The sequence below is a fragment of the Neoarthrinium moseri genome (assembly GCF_022829205.1).
Source record: "Neoarthrinium moseri strain CBS 164.80 chromosome Unknown scaffold7_Wmoseri_CBS_16480, whole genome shotgun sequence".
Classification (NCBI taxonomy): Eukaryota; Fungi; Ascomycota; class Sordariomycetes; order Amphisphaeriales; family Apiosporaceae; genus Neoarthrinium; species Neoarthrinium moseri.
Window position 1 is genome coordinate 365,994 of NW_026055121.1, and position 18,974 is coordinate 384,967.

Sequence of the window (18,974 nt, forward strand, 5' to 3'; positions counted from 1 at the left end):
ATCCCAGCATAGTAAGAGTGAGTCCTCGAGTCGCTTTTGAATTTCATTTGTTTATACATCTTCTAAAATCAAAATGTCGCGTGATGGGCTCGGTAAACATTAAAGACCTAGCAAAAGATCAAAAGGTCCAGATGTAATCGGGAATGAGGATAATGAGTTGGATCAATGCTCCAACAAAGTTGTGCGGCACGGGTTGGTCCCATCTAGGCATCTCGGCCCGATGTGGAAAGTTTTGTACGCGCAGAACCAACACCAAGCGCCCCCATCCCTTATTGGTTGAAAGAAGTCAAACAATCATGACATGTCTCGCCCGGGCGGTTAAATATCTGCATTTAGTCATCTTCCTGGCGCTTAGACAAGCAATTCACGCTCCTCTTCAGTGGTATATCCCGACTCGCTGTTTTTGGTCGGTCTCCTTATCAGCTTAATGCTGGATGCACGTGTAGGTAACTTCACGGTGGATGGGATGATCTGAGGCGACTTTCCCCACCTACGGTCGACTGCATTCAGAGATCAATTCGTGCTTCGGTTCAACTGCAATGCGTTTTACGCGCTATTACCGACAGCTCCGAAGCGCTTGAAGTTGATCACAAGTTCTCGAAACGGGAGTCATGATTTGAGTCCTAGCTTTTGACTTGAGAATAGTGCATCTAGCATGTCTTAAGTAAACGGACTCAAGATTGATAGAAATACCCGCACTGACATTCACTAAACCAAGTTTGTCTATTGAAGAAGAGGGACAGAATGTCGGTCAGCACGTCTTTAAGACCATCAAAACTTATGGCCATCAACTGAACGGCTCTCGAGTATTTTCTTCCCTGGGTTCGCAATCATAAACTCAAATAACCACTAAAGGTCTGCTTTTTACAACGTCACAACCAAGGAGGTTTCGGATACGGTCATGAAAGGGAGCGTTGCGTATACAAAATGCCCCTCGTTGGGTTTCCACAGTAGCACGAAAAACCTACTTCATCGTGTCGGCTGCGGGTTCAACGCAGCCGACTTAGAACAACATTAACCCAATTTGTACACAAGAGAGACCATGACTATTTATATATAACCTACTTGACTTTGAATATTCTAAGTGTGGTTTCAACGATGGGATTTTGAAAGCTCTGTGAACAATGTCCCATTTGGAACGTCAACAGATCGCATTTTGCCTGGAAAGGGGAAATGAGGGCAAAAGCTCATCCACGCAAAATGGATTATTGGACCTCAACATAGTGAGACAGTCAGGTACCAAATGCTGAAACTTCATCTTTCCCCGTTGTTAGGCAGGCAAGGAATACAAGACAGCCCGTCCAATCTTTCCTTGGATTTAACCCGGCAATCTGGTACGCAGGCCCTCAATGGAGTGACTGCAAGGGGCGCCGTATCGTGCAGGATGTAATAATCACTCACGTCATAGATGCATTTCAGCGCATTTTGACAAAATTTCATCGTCCATGATATCAATTCCTCAATTTGGAATCAAAGTTTTGGGCCCCTTGATGATGAAATGATGGATGATCTGACGGATACTATGACCGTTGATCCCCTGCCTCCGGTCAGCTTACCATGCATGGTAATAGAATGCCAATACAACAGCAATCAAATCAGAAGCCGCGTCCCCAGTGCGCTCTATCCAAGGCGTAATAAGAAGAATCTGTGGCAATGTCGCTGTTATCGAGAGCCTAAGGTACATCATGATGTATCATGGATAATGAGTATAGCTTTGATCATCTTACTGGAGTTAATTTTGCAAAGAACTAACCAGGTTATCGAATAAGCCTGGGAATGCATGATGGAATGGAATTCTGGTAGGCACTGTAATAAGTTCAAAACGGTAGTTCTCACAATTGGCGCTCCTGGCCATATTTGTGCTGGGCGTGATAATGCTCAGCTGCGGCGCAGGTTGTGGCTCTGCACAACGGCCATCTTAGATTATCGTGCTGACACCCTCACTCCTGTATTCCTGTCAGCAAGTCCTTCTCTGCGGCTGAATCTCCTCGTGCGCTGCCTCTAGGAAATCCCCCTTCCCTACGAGAGCCCAGAATTGACTTCATCTTCGGGCTCTCACATGTTGGCAAGAGGAAGAAAGCCTCGGTTTGCGGAGATGTTGGCTCCATATGCTATCTTGTTCACAAGTATCAGCAAGGTCGTTGCCCAGAATGGGTTTATATCTCCAGCATACCGCCAGGGCCAGCCTCCAGGACCGTATGCTGACAACGCCCTTTGGGACCTAGGATCCAGCCAACTTGTTGCCTTCAACACGAGCTTTGCTGAATACACTATCGAACTCTGGCAACAGAATCTGGTTAAGTCGAGCGCTGAACTGGCAGACCAGACCATCTATAAACGTGAGTGGCTCTCCTTGCCGGTGTATGTAACTCCGCAGGTGCTCATTTGCGGCATTCCAGAGACCTCGGGAGAGCGGCTCGCTCAAAGTTTCCCCTGGACGGTACAGACGTATCAACTTCGCCTCGACAACTCGCGCGTCTTCTTCTTCTGGCTACGTGACTCCAACTCAGACAACCGTGTCACCTCTTCATACTTCAACATCACCATCCCGTCGGCCTCATCAACCTCTTCTACTACTGCATCGACGAGCACTGGTACAGTTTCCTCTGCGTCACCGTCTCCTCCCGTCTTCTCACCAACGGCCGAGCCGCCTTCGTCGGGCACTACTCAGGCAGGACTCTCGTCCGGCGCAGCTGCTGGCATTGGTGTGGGGGCTTCTCTGGCTGGAGTCGCAATCATAGCATCAATCCTCTTTCTCTTGTTCAGAAGGAGGAATAAGACGAGACAGAGCGCACAGGCCTTCGAAAGCGCGCCTGCATATACCGGGCTATCGAACGACAAGAGTGGCCTATCTACAAGTCCATACCCGCCTAGTTCTACACCTCACACACCAGTAGCAGAACTCGCACACGAACAACGAAGGTCACCCGTAGAGATGTCGACCGAGCGAATGTAATTTGTTGTTTGAATTTGTCATTGGAGGCAGGAGTTGGTGGCACCAGTAGCAGTAATCCCTATTACTATAGTATAGGCCCTGTACATTACCCCAGCATTGTTGACAAATACCGGTGACTCCACAGTCAAATATTTCAAAATGAACATGGAATTCTTTGAATTAAAGATATTACCAACTCAAAATTAGACAACTTAGTCTCTGGGATGTTATACGCACCGCCATACACTGTCGAAGGCTCATTACCCACCAAACACATGAAACGGAGTTTTCTCGGCGCACGCAGGCCTAGCGCATATAGACCGTCAAAACTCTCAGCCCGACATCCAATCAGGGCTCACTCGAAACCCGCGATTGGTCGAAATGGTTGGATAGTGTAGTTGGTTATCACATCGGATTCTGATCTTTGCGATTCACATTCCGGTAACCGGGGTTCGAATCCCCGTCTGACCTTTTTGCTTCGTTTGGGGTCCGGCATGGACCGTATTTGGACCGAAATACTCGTAGACGCCTGAATTGCGTCACTTAGGACAGTCGGCTCGACTCGGGCCGGTTGCGAAGAGTTACATTGAGTTGCTCGGCGTGCTTGTCGTTTTGATTATAGAATACCGGTCTTTTTGGGGGACCCAACAGTGGTCGACGGCACAGCGTCAATGAAAATGCCCCGAAGCTTGGGGCCGAGAGGCATGCTTGTATATGGCTCAGGCTTCCACCAGATCTCAGCAAGACAGACGTGACAGCTGAACGATCAATCGCGATATATAATTTGATGCTATACAAAGTGGCAATGGTATCATCCTCAAGCCTTCGAAGCTTCCTGCGTGCCGTATTTACTGGTTTGTGCCTTTGACCGACACTCTATATCTCCCCATATCCGTGACTCCGTGCGATGCTTCTAAGCCCTCAAGGGGGCTACTATTTTACAGACAAGCCATTCTTAACGAGCAGCTTGTGTAAGAAATCCAACATGAAAGTGTCGTTGTGGCTGTCGGGCTCCCACCTCTGCTTGAGATCGTCGTATACAGCTAGGACACGGGTCCTAGATCGGGTGCACTTGGCGAAGGCGCGCAAGATCCACATGGCCATCCACGTGCTGATGTATAAGCCGTCGGCACCGCCATCATATGCACTGAGGAACGCCTCCCATATGCTCTCGAGCCTGTTGGTGGACCAATCCGAGGCGTTCCCACCGCCTCCATGACGTGCAAATCCCTTGAAAAGTGCAAGGAAGATGGCGCCGTGTACCGGGACTCTGAACCACTTCATTTCGTCGAGAAACTGCGCGACCTTGCCCATCTGACCAAGACGTACGCCATAGTGATTTAGGAGAATGCGGTAGGTGACCAGATCTGGTGAAACCATACCAGTGCTTTGGAGGACCCGGCGCATTTCTGGGCGCGTCTTAGCCACGCGGGCGAACATCATGAGCACCTTGCTGACCATCTTGTTGAATGTATAATTCCGGTGAGGGATGAGCTTTGATCTCCCATCCACGTCTTTCATCTTCGAATAGACGTGCTCGGCGGCAGCTTCGTCGCCACATCTCAAGAAACTGGAAATGACACAGTTCAGGACAACCGTGTCAATGATTTCGCCGTGATCGACCATTTCCTTGTAGGCCGCCCTGACTCCGCTGGCATCCATCTTCAGGCCGAAGTAGTGGATGAGACTGACATGGTGGTATCGATTGAACTGGTAGCCGCGCGTGATCATCTCCTGGTAAACCATCTCGGCTAGAGCAAACTTGCCGGATTTGGAAGCCACATCGAAGAGAATGTTGAAGGTGACCTCATCGCCATGGATGCCGGCATCATGTTCCATCTCGCGCCAAATGTGCAAGGCGGCCTCGGCCTCAGCCTCGGAAGATTTGCCTACGTATCTGCTGGCGAATGACATGGCCGTATTCCATTCTACGGATGTCAAGGAGAGACCCGCTTTCTTGATATCGGCGACGACAGCAAAGTATCGCAGCATGGCCTTGGGATTCTTGCGTTCGGTGGCACCCAGGACCGCGAGAAAGGCATGCCTCAGGCTCGCAGACAAGAAGGTCACTCGAGGCTCTGGCAGTGCGCGGTAGAGGTCGTATATATTGTCGTTATCATAAGCACTGTATGGACGAAGAAGTCTGCTGAAGACAGTGGTGCGTAGTCTCGCAACTATCGCCCGGTCCTCAGGCGTGGATCTCTGCACTTCGTCAGGTAGCGGCGCAGCCATGTGGTGGGGTTGGTCGGATACGACGAGCTCTGGAACATTGGGACGAGCGTATCGTCGCATGTAGGGATCCCGAAGTAGCTCCAACTGCTCCTCGACGGTCACGCCGTCATAGTGGTCGACAAAGCGGAGCAGTTGCTTGCGGGACCTCCCCCGGGAGGCTGGCAGGCCGGAAAAGCTGGGAAGCTTGGCCGGAACTGAGCTTGTGTGGTTCCAGTTGCGCTGGCATGGCGGACCTGAGGCGAAGCAGCTGGGATATAGAGGCCGCCGACCGCCCCGACTGGCTATTGTTGAGTATGGCGAGCGGGAGAGCTGTGCATGGAAGCGTGGCGCGCCTGCCCCGGGCTTCGGGCGGGACGCCCGGATGCCAGCGCCGCCGGTGAGGGCTGATGCAGCCGGCTTGAGGCCGAATTGGAGCTTGACTGTGGCATATTCGGTGGTGGCGGCGGCGGCGGCGGCCAATACAGCTCGCGACACTTGGCGTTGGGATCGTATCGCGCCGTATATCGACCCGTCAAATCGAGCGGAGATTTTCATGAGCCGTCCCGCATGGTGGTCCCGTCATCACAGCTTCTTCAGGGACGCGGCGACATTGGCAGAGTGGGAATGACGGGGTGGGCGTGGGTTTGGATGGGAAGGCTTGAAGGTATCGTATCCCTACGACGGCTGAGCTTCAGAGTGCGTCGCAACTTTTTTTCCCCCCTACCACAGCTCAGGGACCCGGCAGATTGGACTGGCGTCGACAAAATTCCCCTGGTCTTCGGCCTGGCGGTTGCTGCCGGTCCGCCGGTCCGTCCGATGATCCCCAGCTTCAGGTGAGATCTGCACTAACTTATTTACTGTGGTAGTTACCCAGGTGCCTTTAGGTTAGGTAACTTAGGTGCTGCACTATGCATGTCCACGGGTAGCATCCACTAAAAAGTTGAAGCGCCGGATTATCGCCAGGCCCGACACGGCGGCAGCAGCAGAGCAGAACCGCCAGTCCCATTTCTACGAGTACGTACGGGGCAACATTGTCGACGCAGTGACAGCTCCAGCTCCAGCTCCAGCGCCAGCGGCACACCACAAGCGAGACTGTGCGGCGCGCTCTCCCACGATCCCTTCGCCTCGCCCGACCGAAGCTCCCACGCCCACCAGCTGAGCCCTGTCCCAGGGCCAATCGTCACCATGGTGCGCAGGCCCGCCCAGCGGCAGGTGCGCCCGGCGCGGATTTACCAGACCGTCACGACCCTGATGGATCACCGCGTGCAGCCGAGGATCAAGGTCCAGAAGCCCGTCTGGTACAACGTCGTCGAGTCCATACCGCCCTCCGAGGTCGTCACCCGGCCCCTGCCGCCCCAGCACAAGACCTGGAGCCCCAAGATCCGCAAGGCGAGCAGGTTATTCCAGCCCCAGCAGCTCGTCTTCGAGGAGGATGCCCTGCGCAAGCGCTTCTTCAAAGACCACCCCTGGGAGCTGGCCAGGCCGCGCATGATCATCGAGGCCGACGGAAAGGACGCCCAGCGTTGCGACTGGAGCAAGGGGCTTAAGCAACCTGGAATACCATTGAGCGGCGAGTCGTGAGTGCCAGTTCAACCCTGCGCCAAGATATGCTCCGGCAAATGCGCCCCCGTGACTGACTAACATGGCTCGTAGTGTCGTCCAACGCCAGCTGTGGCGAATGCACAACATCCCTGGCATGACCCAGGAGGAGGCCTACGACCTGACCCGGAAGGAGTTCTACCGCCTGCGACAGGAGGAAGACATTGAGAGGAGGGTGGCCGTGGAGGAGGCCCGCATGGTCGGCTCCTACTTCGGCCAGTCGTACCTGCAAGTGGGCATGCACCTCGAGGACCTGGAGCACGAGAGGTGGAAGAAGTGGGCCCTGAGCGAGATGACCAAGATCCGCGGCGAGCAGCAGGAGGCCTACAGTGGCACGGTCGACGACGCCGTGGCGGACCCGCAAGACGAGGACTTGGAACAGCTGACCGAGACTATCAAGGAGATGGCGGCTTAGTGTCTGGCCCAACATTTTGAGGGGGGTTCAAAATCATCTACAACATGTATAATACCCATGTGCAAAATGTAAACATGTACAGTATATAGAGACCCCACAAGCGCATCATACGGTGCCGCTGGCTGGGTTGTAGAGCCAGCAAATCTGAAGAATGGCTTGTTCACAAACTCTGGTACAGAAACCGCCCGCTCCAACAATGATCATGACCTGGGAGGTGAAGAAACATGAATCGGTCGGTTCCGCTTCATTCTATGAAACTGTTATATGGGTTTGTTACTATCGGCAATGTTAATTGAAGGCGCTTCGACTATGCCAACCGCAACTTGGACGCAGCAAATGGCTGGGAAAACTTTGCTTGATATATCTAGGCACACACCCAATGCGATGGACGAGCCATGACCAAATCGATCACCACTGAACTGCCTCCAAGTGTACGGCATTTTTAACCCGCGCGGTTAGGGCTCGTTTCTCTACGGCAACAGACGCCACGCACCATTACAAGTCACTCTCAGCTATTGTCACGATGGTTGGATGGAAAGCTGTCCCATGTATTACATGTGTCTGGATATCAACTGGCTTCAGATGGTGGGAGTATATCTAGCCAAGCACCGGCAAAATCTGTCGCCGGCTAGTGGGGTAGGTTTTGCTGCAAATAAAGCGAAAGCCCGCGGGAAGTTGCTGTCAATACCAAGGGGCAGAGATCTGAAAGGATGATACACTTATGAGACTAGGTCTTGGGTCAACATATACAACAAATATAGAGAGAAACTCATCACTGGCAGCAATGTTGGACGTCTATGGTGGGAATTACGATCATATGGTCAGTATGTATAAACTGTCCCTACAGTAAGATTCCGTATACATATGTAGGCTTATTCTAGCCTTGGTGGAGAACAGGCCTGTGGCGGTCCTCAAATGCATCTCTGGCATCATGTGGAGATGCGTTCCAATACGTCTCAATACGTTCCAACGCATCCTCTCACATTCCCTTAGTTTTCGGTGGCCGTGATCGCTGCCTGGCGCGCGGTAAAGAGCACCTCGCAGTGGAGACCGTACTTCTTGATCAGATCAGTGTGCTGCACGATGAAGGCATCCGCAAGGCCGAGGTGGTACATGATCTTGCCGGTCATGCTCAACGCGCGCACGCGGGTGAAGGTCTCGACGTAGATGACTCGGCATCGATCAACAGGAATCACGCCGACTAGCTTGAGAATGTGCGAGACCAGTGCGAGGACGAGGGCAGAACCGGGGCCGTTGAGGCAGATGACCTCGGGAAAGTAGAGCGGACTTTCGCGGAGAGTGAACGGAAGACCTCTGGTGAGGGCTCCGTAAGCGTCGAATGCCGAGAGGAGGGCGGTGAAAGGGGACGTCAAGAAGCTCTGGTGGACGTATCGGGCCCGCGCGATCTCGTGGATGATGAATGGACCAGGAAACACCCCCTGGCGTCTCTTGAGGGCCGCACGTCTATCCTCGAAACGTTGGATCTCAGACCTGGAATATGCGTCACCCTCGCTGATGAGCCAGAGGCGGTAAGTAGATTTGTCCCACGGTGCGTACGACTCCATGATGTTGATCATCTCTCTAGTGTGGCCACCGGAGCCAGCAAAGAGCACGAGACTGGCGGCATCGAAAGACAGCTTCTCACGAACCAGACGAGCTGCCTTAATGGAACTTACCACTATGTCATCGAACTCAGGGCGGCCTATTTTGATCGCATTGTGTCGAATCTACATGGCCACATTAGATGGATAGAGTTTATGTGTTAAAGACAGCTTACCCAGAGCCAACAGATCCAGTAGATTGCAGTACAGCAGTTGGCCAAACCCAGCCAGTAGAATGTGGTGAAGACTAGGTACCATGCCATAGTGACGGAGCCCATCTATAATACAATGTTAAAGCTACCCTTGGCTAAGATCTTCGTTTTCATGTGAGCAGCTTACCATGGTAAACAGACCCAAGACGAACAAGAAGCGGAGCGGGCCAAAGACGCGGTGAGCATAGCCTCGGAGGATACTTGCGTGAAGACGAGCATAGGCGAGAAGAAGCTGGCATACAGTTTAGCAACTTGGACCCATGGAACAGAAAAGAAAAAACAGTAGTCTTACTGTAACACCTTGGGCATAGACCAGGGCCATGGCGAAGGCCATGAAGGGGACGGTGATGAATGCAAGCATTGGCCAGACACCCATCATGACCTGAGCCAGCAGTTGGAGAAAGACGAAAGGTCCGCGAACGGGGCCGAAGTGCAGGGGACCGAAGTGGTCTCTCTGGATGATGTCCGGGACGATCACGCCGTGGACGTCGAACGGGTGCGAAACGTTCTTTATTTCAGCCATCTTGTCACCAGAGTGTGTTGTTGCTGACTTGGCAGAAACTGACGGTGGTTGTGATTTTGTCAAGTTGATGGTCTCGGCATCATTGTGTGCAGAATCTGTTTCTAAACTTGTGTGAACTCGACGATGGCGTGGGGATATTGGGTTTCGACTGTCGACAGTCGAAGCCTCTGCCAAAGGAGGCTCGGCAAAAGCGGCAGGCTGGCCTGACATCTTGCTAATACGGTTCCTCGTTGCAATGCAGGGTGATTAATGAAAGGATACGACTTCACGCCTGCTCCTTGACCTATACCACCCCACGGCCAGCAGAGGGGTAGGGCAGAGAACGGCTTTTCTTTGATGGCTTGTGGCAGGGGTCGCATCAGTCCTGGCTGACCTTCGGCCACGTTGACAAGACGGAGCGAAGCTACCTGGAAACGGAAACACAGGGGGTGGCTCAGGACCGAGAATTCGAAGCACTCCCCGATTAACAGGGAACCTTTTGTGTTACTGGCACCGCGCTCACATCTGGGTAGGGAGTAGCACTACCAGGAACCTAGGCACAGAAAGGTTCGTGCCAGCCGTTGAGCAGTCTGGCCGAACTTCTATGCGAAGCACGTCGATATAGAACTCCAAGGCGTGACGAACGAAGACAAAAACCACAGCAGTGCAGTACCAGTCACGGTGTGCATTCCTAACTGTCGTCCTCGGAGTCAGAGAGATCCACAGCGCTCCCCTTCAAGGGGTGTTGAGTAGCATGTTGTTGCTTTGCAGAGTCCTGCGTCCATAGTCAGTTCCCTCGTTCGTTTCCACTCAGACATAATGACAAAGGAATCATAGAACGGATGACTTTGTTGATTGTAGGCTTTGAAGGGTTACACGCCATCCGCTCCGGAAGTTCTATCAGAAGAGCCTGATGCATATAAGCTAGAACCATGGTGGGACAAAGAGTCGAAGCAGACGGCAATTCTCAAGCCTTCTGGTGGAAACTATCCAAAAGGACGTGGCTCATTGTAAAACTGCATTGGGTGTGGCTTCCCATTCTAAGATGAGGTCTTACACATCACTCTTACGTGTAAGTAACGACGAGACACTTGTCATATCCTTTCTAGGTCTCCTTTCGTAAGTGAGATGTTCATTGTAAATCCAGCCCTGAGGCTTCAACACCTCAGGCTGAGAATAGTCGAGCACCACATTGATATTCGATGGAACGAACAGTTATCAGGTGGGTCTGTGTATATAGGGGTTCGCCAATCGGACTGTGTGTCCTGTTCGATATAGGAGGCCGGATTCATCGTTTGCGTGTCAAACTCCTGACAACTGAATCGAAGCCAAGCCCCATGAAAGGATCTTCACCCACTTGGATGTCCACCAGGTCAATTCGTGCTGAGCAGGACAATGCAACATCACATGATCAGTTCTGACGGATGAACCACCAGGCAAATGGAAACAAACGAATGTCAAACGCAGAGAGACAGGGGGGAGATTTCACAACTAACCTGGTGTGTTTTGTGAGATAGAAGCCACGCTCTCTGCAGCTCGAAATCCTTCGGTGCTGTTGCAGAACGAAGACTTGAGCCGGTTCAAGAAATCCCACGAGTGAGGTCACGGAGTGATGGTGATGGTGGTCCCCATGAGCCCAGAAAGGTGTACCTTGTCTTGTCAGGTGGACCCTTGTCGCAGGCATTGACGCCTCATTGACTAGCGCGACGCGTGTGGGTGTTCACTGTTCAGTGGCTCGAGTGGCAGGGTAGTCAGCCTCATGCAAGTAACAGCCTGCCAGAGTGGCTATGCAAGTAACCGGGAGCGGTGCCTGGGCTGCCATCGATAAAGCAGCCGGTACCTATCGATAAGAGATCCTGGGAATTATTTCCAGGGCCCGTCACCTACACCTACTGTACCCGTCTCTGTCCGACAGTTAGGCCCGGCGCGACATCACCGGCGGCTTCTGAGCGCTTCGAGTCAACACCAACATCAGCACGCCCCTTCTGGTGTCGCAACGCAGAGGAAAACGTTGCGCTACAAATCCAGGGGAGTGGTACCCATGAGATCATTCACCAACCTCTGATCACCCGGCGTTGGAGATTGAAGAGATCAAGAAGATGGCGCCATTGCTTCGATCGCGGCGGAAGAACCTCGCGTGCCACTACTGCGGTCGCAGATCAGACCTGCAATTCAACGGCCAGTCGTCATTCGACTGCAAGTATTGCGATGCGACAAATTGGCTAGATGAGGTGAGTTGGACGATACAGGGAGTCGGGGAACCCTGGCGGCGCATGACCCTACGCGGTGCTGATGGCGATTTACCTGCAGCAAGGAGGCATCGCGGACCCCCCGGCCACGAGCTTGACATCAGACGGTGGCAGTCCGGCACCGCGCTTCATACCGAGAACAATACGCCAGCGCTCGATGTCTCCGACCTCGAGACCTGTCGCATCCCCCACCACGAGCGGGTCCATATTCTGTGCAAAATGCCAGAGAAATCAGGAGATCTTGACCTCAGTTCTCAAGGAGTACGAGCTCCCAGATGATCCTCGCGACCCCGAGTATGCGGTGCGAGTCAAGAAATTTGGCCCATACAAGCGTGGCTTTGAGGCACGATATCCGCAGGTGTGCGCTGAATGCGAACCAAAAGTCCAGCAACAACTACAGAAAGCGAGCTACACGGCGAAGACTGATTACCTTCGGCGGATGATGGACCGCACCAAGGCTCATCGCCACGAAGTCAAGAAGCGAGGCGCCTTGGACTATGTTGACCTCGCCGGGAGGTGGACATGGCAAGCGGCCTTGATCCTGCAGCTTGTCTGGCACGCCACAGTCCTCTGCTGTCTGCTTGCGGAGCATGAGGGCGGCACACCCAAAGAACATTGGTCCATTGCTTACTTGCGCAAAGCATCGCTGCTCGTCTCGACAAGATTCCCTCACCAAGACCGCTTCGTGTCTTGGGCATTCAACCTAGGTCTTCTTTCTTCTGTGTGGAATCCTCGATTCAAGCAAACCGTTCGAGGGTTTATATACCATATCCTAGGGCTCCGCCAGTGGTATAGCTACCAAGTTGGCTTTGTTTTGATCAGATGTGTGTGTTTGTTCATATCTCAGTATAAGGACGCAAAAGGCATAACAGCCATGAATCAACTGGGTGCTCATCTTTTTATTGCCGGTTTCACAATTTACGTAAGTATGCGCCATGGTGTGCCAGTAGATCAACTTGCTTATGGGAACACAGGTTTATAGGGTGGCCGGCAAGTCGATACGAACGGATAATACCCCTTTGTTTGGTTCCCATGCATCGACGAGATCCAATTTCCAAGTATCACCACCTCCTAGACCCCGCGAGTTTACCAACGACCTCGGCGGCATACTTGATGAGATCTCGTTCTCGGCAAATGAAAATGCACCCAAACCAAGCACGTCATTCTCCAGCACGAACCCTGCTTCATCATTTGGCAGCCAAGGCAGCACACTGGGCTCTTCGTCCATAGTACCCGTAAAGCCATACCGCCGTGATCTGGGCATCGGCTCGCTGGGGCTTGCAGATACCCCAACAACGCCGCAGCAGCAAGATCAGTCGATGCAATACGGGGAGGAAATGGACTGGTCCCCTTCTGGTTCTCAACATCGAGCCTTCAGCACCCATAACCCATACAAGGTTAAGAATCCCAATCCTCGATTCAACGACCTGCCAATAGAGCCCAAACCAGGCGCATTCTGGTACAAAGTGCCACCCGCGCCTGTCAATCCCGCACAGAAGCTTCGAAATCCCCCGATGAAACCCATCATCAGGGAGAGCCCCAAGGAAGCGCCGGAAAACTTCTTCAAGAAGCCCGCGAGAACACTTGATCTTGGGTCAAATCCTAGGAACGAGTCAAGCTTTACACTAAGAGACCCGCAGTTCTATGCTCCGGGGCCGAAGAACGATCCTACAGATGGGCTTTCCAATATGATGGGGTCTTTCAGTATCAGTCCGAGCCCGGATGATCGCGCGGCGGCCACAAGGAGAAATGCGGGCAGCAGTGCACTCGCGGCGAATGGCGTTCCCGCGGAGGACCCGAACAGGACGAAGGGCCGGATGGCCGAGCTGATCATCTTGTTTGCAGCTCTTTGGACCTGGGTCACGGCACTTGGGACACCTGAAACGTATGGCCCAACACTCGCTCTGGGTGCTATGGGCGCCTGTCTCCTCATCTCGATGCGATTGACGCTCGACCTCCACGTCGATGCCCAAATCAAGGATGGAGAGAAGTACTCTGTTCTTCGCCTTTCATGGCCGAATCTTTGCGCGCATCTGGGGATGATACAGGTGGTGGCGTCTTTGGTACTGATGTGGCGGATCTGGTCTAGCAGCGAGGGTCACATTACGTGCGGTGTGCACGGAAACGCGCTCCTGGGCGTTGTTGTGGCACATCAGGTTTGGCAAGTATTTCTTTGAGCAGGTGCATACGAATTTTGACGACTATAGACGACGTGCACGAGACAATTGGGGTTCAGCATTTTGCGCCTTCGCAGGCGCTCCGCATTGACAGGCTGCATTCTGGGAGTTAACGATGGATTTGGTTTCTCATGATTGCGAGGATACCCTGTATAGAGAACAGCAATAGTATACACAGCGTGATTGTTGATATCCTGCCCTTTGACTCTGTCTACATGTGGCGAAAACTCGTGACTTTGATCTCATGTGGTATTGTATACATAGGTACGCATACTTCTCGTGCAACTGCACCAACGGCCTGGGAAACATTGGGGGAGGATTTGTAAGATTGCTGTGTCAATCTGACAGGAGCCATGAATGCCTAATATTGTACTCATTTATGGAGACTCAAAAGGCCCATCCTGCTCCTGCGGCACACTTTCCTCTGCCTTCTGCTAATCAAAGCAATGCGCTCCCTCTAAACCTGGAAATGTTGCATGGCCAATGTTTACATGATCTACTTGTAATATTGTCCGGAAGGCTCGGGCGCCGTTTCTGGGTAGCTGGTGCTCGCCTCCAAGTTAGCTGCTCTTAGCTAACCCCCTTTTATTAGACAGGCCACCAGAAGCGCGTTGCACCACTGTCAGCCCACTAAACGCGCCACGGCAATCGTCAGCTCCGCCCACTGAGCATGCGGGTATGCGGGTATCCATCGGGTATGTGATGGGTATGCGATAGGTAGCGCCACTGTGTGTCGATCGCCGCCGACACCCTCAAATTAAACCCCTAAAATTCTCTGATAACTGGTACCTAATAAAAACATTGGCCGCCTCCCTCCATCTCGTCTCGTTCCACCGAACGCCAAACGACAGACAGACATACATTCTTTAACCCGCTCTGTTCATCCGTGTGCGTGTCTTCGTGGCGCCTGCGGTGTCGCGTTTGAAAGATCATTCCCTGGTCTCTGGTGCCTGTCGTACGGGACTGTCAGCTTGGCCCCCCTGCAAACCTGAGCGTCGCATCTGCAACAACACTTCTTTGCAACGAGCAATCGCCAAGATGCCTTCACAGACCCTCCCGACCCTGACGCGGGTTGAAGTCGAGTCGCATAACACTGAAAAGTCCTGCTATGTCACTATTGGCCAAAATGTGTACGATGTCACCGACTTCCTCGAGGGCCACCCGGGCGGCCCGGAGCTGATCCTCGAGTACGCCGGCAAGGACGTCGACGCCATTCTGAAGGACGAGGTCTCGCACACGCACTCCGACTCGGCCTACGAGATCCTCGAGGAGTCCCTGGTCGGCTTCGTCGTCAACGACAAGATTGCTCCCAACCACGATGTGCAGAAGAAGATCGCCGACAAGCAGATCAACGAGGAGGTCAGCCCTGTCGTCCACCCCCGTACCGGCATGAGCTGCGAGGAGGACTTGAGCAAGGAGACGGACTACTCCACGGATTACAAGAAGCACAAGTTCATCGACCTGAACAAGCCCATGCTCATGCAGGTGTGGAATTCGGGTTTCAGCAAGGAGTTCTACCTGGACCAGGTTCACCGACCCCGGCATTATAAGGGTGGCAAGAGCGCGCCGCTGTTCGGAAACTTCTTGGAGCCCCTCAGCTTGACCCCCTGGTGGGTGATCCCGACTCTGTGGTTGCCTCAAGTTATCTACGGAGTCTACATCTCCAGAGAGGGGGTCAGCGGCGGATGGCCTCAGGTTGCCGCGCTCTTTGGACTTGGACTGTTCATCTGGTCGCTGCTGGAGTATATTCTTCATCGCTTCCTCTTCCACCTTGACTAGTAGGTTCATCACCCCTTATTCTGAAAGCCGGCTTTACTGACACTGGCGGCACAGCTACCTGCCCGACAACCGCGTTGGCATTACGTTGCACTTCCTGCTCCATGGCGTCCACCACTACCTGCCCATGGACAAGTATCGACTTGTGATGCCTCCGACACTCTTCATTGTGTTGGCCACTCCTTTCTGGAAGTTGGCCCACGCCATCTTCTACTGGAACTGGCACATGGGCACGGCCGCCTTCTGCGGAGGCATCTTCGGCTACATCTGCTACGACATGACCCACTACTTCCTCCACCACCAGAACCTCCCGCTCTGGTACAAGGAGCTGAAGAAGTACCATCTCGCGCACCACTTCCTGGACTACGAGCTGGGTTTCGGCGTGACCAGCAAGTTCTGGGACCGCATATTCGGAACCGAGCTGGTGACCGTGGTCAAGACGGCGTGAACGTCGGCCAGGTGGCGGTGGACCGCAGATTCTTTCTCCCGTACGATTTTGTAATACTTTTTGCGACTGTAAATATGAGTAGGGACGTCACTGTATGGAGCACGCGAGCACGAAAGACGACTAGAAATGGCAACGCAAATAAGCCATGGTATGGGTGGTTGGCGGCGTTTGGCATGATGATATCAACCTGGTCCTGGGTTCTCTTCAGGACTCACTAGAACAAGAGAAAGACATACTCAGCTTACTCAACATTTAATAGAACCTAATAACATTCGGCTGTGCACACATGATCAACAACGACTTGAGATGTATCCAAGCAGTATATGTCCATCTAGCCATGTTGGCCTACGGTCGTGCTCTGTCGATGGTGAATAAGGCGGACGCTATGCACGACACTGACTAAGTTAGCTGCCAGCCGAGGAACAGCCGGCAAGTCGCCAAGCCAAAGTCTTTTCTGGTCCCCACTTTCAACTTGCCGCCTTATTTCAACCTCGTCGGTAGCGATCAGCCTGTCTGAACCACCACAGTCCCTTTCTGCAACCAAGGTGAAAGCTATCGCGCTTTGTTCATCTATCGCCGCTCACCAGCCAAAGACGCCGGCTACACTGCAGCCGATCCATCTCATTGCCCCCAGCCCTTCGGCGTCAAGAAGAATACCGGCTCGGCGACGCCCGCCCCTGCAGTTCTTTGTAATATTCCGATACACTCTCCCAGAATGGCAACACTCGATGTCGAGGCTCTGTTGGACGCCACTGCCAGCGGCAAGGACGACGTGAAAGACGACAAGCCCAGAGACTCAGATGACCGTCTCAAGGCAGACCGTGCAGACCGCCGTGACCGCGACCGCGCTCGAGACGACAGTCGGGACCGCGATCACGACCGCAAGCGCCGCGACCGCAGTTCCGATCGCGGAAGACGAGATCGCGGTGCCGACGGGGAGGGCACCCCGCGCAGTGACACAGGTAGCCATAAGAGTAGGCGTAGAAGCCGGAGCCGCGATGATGACCGCCGACACTCACGACGTCACAGAGGGGGAGGCGACGGAGACTTCTACCGTGGCGGCCGCGGACGCGACCGCTCTCGCTCTCGTTCGCCCAATCGATACTATCGCCCTAGAGATGAGCGTCGCGGCGATCGCGAGGACCGCGCTTCTCAGCGGGACGATCGCCCTCGCGGTGGCCGCACGCCGAAGAGAGATGCTACCCCTCAGCTGACGGAAGATGAGCGTGATCGCAGAACCGTTTTCGTCCAGCAGCTTGCTGCCCGTCTCCGTACCAAGGAGCTCAAGGAGTTTTTTGAGAAGGTTGGCCCCGTCAACGAGGCCCAGATCGTGAAGGACCGAATCAGTGGCAGATCCAAAGGGTTCGTAATCCCCCTCTCCTCCCCTCCCAACCCTAATACCGCATAAGCTAACGAGGCTCCAGCGTCGGCTACGTTGAATTCAAGCAAGAAGAATCCGTCACTGCTGCTCTTCAGCTCACAGGTCAAAAGCTCCTAGGTATTCCTGTCATTGTTCAGCTCACCGAGGCTGAGAAGAACCGACAAGTCCGTACCACCGACAGCTCTGGCACCCATGCCAACTCCATCCCTTTCCACCGATTGTATGTTGGCAACATCCACTTCAGCATCACCGAGCAAGACCTGCAGAACGTGTTTGAGCCGTTTGGCGAGCTTGAGTTCGTCCAGCTCCAGAAGGACGACAACGGCCGCAGCCGCGGTTACGGGTTTGTACAGTGAGTTGCTACGCTTTCCCTGTCAACCTAAACCACAGACACTGACCATGTAATAGATTCCGTGAAGCTGACCAGGCTCGCGAGGCACTTGAGAAGATGAACGGATTTGACCTCGCAGGTCGCCCAATCCGTGTTGGACTTGGAAACGATAAGTTTACCCCTGAGTCAACTGCCAATCTCCTACAGAGGTTCCAGGGACAAAACCAACCATACCAGGGATCCGCCTTTTCTGGCGCTGGAGGCCGAGGCCAGCAGTCTTCCGGCTTTGACCGAGCCGGCGGTCGAGATAACGACAAGGCTACGGGCGCCAGCGCATTGGACGATACTGATGTCGGCGGCGTCAACTTCAACAACTACAGCCGAGACGCGTTGATGCGTAAGCTTGCCAGAACTGATGACGCTCCTAACGGTGGCCGCGATGAGAGACAGATCTTGAAACCGAAGACGGAGGCCAAGCCTCTGCCCGTCAATGTCAACATGGCTAGTCGCTGTGTTGTTTTGCACAACATGTTTGATCCTGCTGAGTAAGACTCCTCCCACTCTCCAACTCTAGATAGGCAGGTTGCTAACGATTTCCACAGGGAAGAAGGTGAAAGCTGGGTTAAGGAATTGGAGGATGACGTGAGACAGGAAGCCGAGGAGAAATACGGCCATGTGGTCCACATCTCCCTAGACCCGAATTCCCAAGGCGATATCTACCTCAAGTTCGACAAGGTCCAAGGAGGCGAGAACGCTATCAAGGGCTTGAACGGCCGGTATTTCGGAGGACGCATGATCAGCGCTGCACCTGTTGTGGATGCCGTCTACAGCAGTTTGTTTTCACGCACTAAGGCTATTTGAGATGCTAATCAGGCCTGACAACTACTCGTCTAGGACCTTCACCTGTACGTAACATCGGACACTGCTGCTGCTACCGCCACGTTCCTTCTTCTAACAAGTTCCAGATTCTCTACTGGGGCTTCGTCAATCGCGCAAGCGTCACAGTACACACCAATTCCGTCCTCGACTTCATCCACAACTTCTCAGCAAAAATCATCGGCAGGCGCATTTCGGTTTTACCCTTTTCCGCATGGACTACATATATTGACCCTGGCTTTTTCGTACTGATTTAGGCAG

The 18,974-nt window shown here is 53.3% G+C and overlaps 7 protein-coding genes across 7 annotated transcripts; 5 read left to right on the forward strand and 2 right to left on the reverse strand.

Moving 5' to 3' along the window:
- Positions 1–2,095: 2,095 nt before the first annotated feature.
- Positions 2,096–2,956, forward strand: JN550_003055 (uncharacterized protein; the record flags this gene model as incomplete). Its single annotated transcript, XM_049314416.1, has 1 exon — positions 2,096–2,956. The coding sequence occupies one exon, from the start codon at positions 2,096–2,098 to the stop codon at positions 2,954–2,956; it is 861 nt and encodes a 286-aa protein (XP_049174890.1).
- Positions 2,957–3,868: 912 nt separating this feature from the next.
- Positions 3,869–5,701, reverse strand: JN550_003056 (uncharacterized protein; the record flags this gene model as incomplete). Its single annotated transcript, XM_049314418.1, has 1 exon — positions 3,869–5,701. One exon carries the CDS (start codon positions 5,699–5,701, stop codon positions 3,869–3,871), a length of 1,833 nt encoding a protein of 610 aa, XP_049174891.1.
- A 630-nt stretch (positions 5,702–6,331) lies between these two features.
- On the forward strand, positions 6,332–7,160 carry JN550_003057 (uncharacterized protein; the record flags this gene model as incomplete). The annotated part of the gene is made up of 2 exons (XM_049314419.1): positions 6,332–6,723; positions 6,800–7,160. The coding sequence occupies 2 exons, from the start codon at positions 6,332–6,334 to the stop codon at positions 7,158–7,160; spliced, it is 753 nt and encodes a 250-aa protein (XP_049174892.1).
- Positions 7,161–8,149: 989 nt separating this feature from the next.
- Positions 8,150–9,706, reverse strand: JN550_003058 (uncharacterized protein; the record flags this gene model as incomplete). The annotated part of the gene is made up of 4 exons (XM_049314420.1): positions 8,150–8,887; positions 8,938–9,039; positions 9,101–9,205; positions 9,266–9,706. The coding sequence occupies 4 exons, from the start codon at positions 9,704–9,706 to the stop codon at positions 8,150–8,152; spliced, it is 1,386 nt and encodes a 461-aa protein (XP_049174893.1).
- Positions 9,707–11,574: 1,868 nt separating this feature from the next.
- Positions 11,575–13,901, forward strand: JN550_003059 (uncharacterized protein; the record flags this gene model as incomplete). Its single annotated transcript, XM_049314421.1, has 4 exons — positions 11,575–11,706; positions 11,786–12,431; positions 12,501–12,646; positions 12,699–13,901. 4 exons carry the CDS (start codon positions 11,575–11,577, stop codon positions 13,899–13,901), a joined length of 2,127 nt encoding a protein of 708 aa, XP_049174894.1.
- A 1,038-nt stretch (positions 13,902–14,939) lies between these two features.
- On the forward strand, positions 14,940–16,125 carry JN550_003060 (uncharacterized protein; the record flags this gene model as incomplete). The annotated part of the gene is made up of 2 exons (XM_049314422.1): positions 14,940–15,679; positions 15,735–16,125. The coding sequence occupies 2 exons, from the start codon at positions 14,940–14,942 to the stop codon at positions 16,123–16,125; spliced, it is 1,131 nt and encodes a 376-aa protein (XP_049174895.1).
- A 715-nt stretch (positions 16,126–16,840) lies between these two features.
- Positions 16,841–18,970, forward strand: JN550_003061 (uncharacterized protein; the record flags this gene model as incomplete). Its single annotated transcript, XM_049314423.1, has 6 exons — positions 16,841–17,487; positions 17,550–17,858; positions 17,915–18,382; positions 18,440–18,669; positions 18,732–18,742; positions 18,803–18,970. 6 exons carry the CDS (start codon positions 16,841–16,843, stop codon positions 18,968–18,970), a joined length of 1,833 nt encoding a protein of 610 aa, XP_049174896.1.
- Positions 18,971–18,974: the final 4 nt, after the last annotated feature.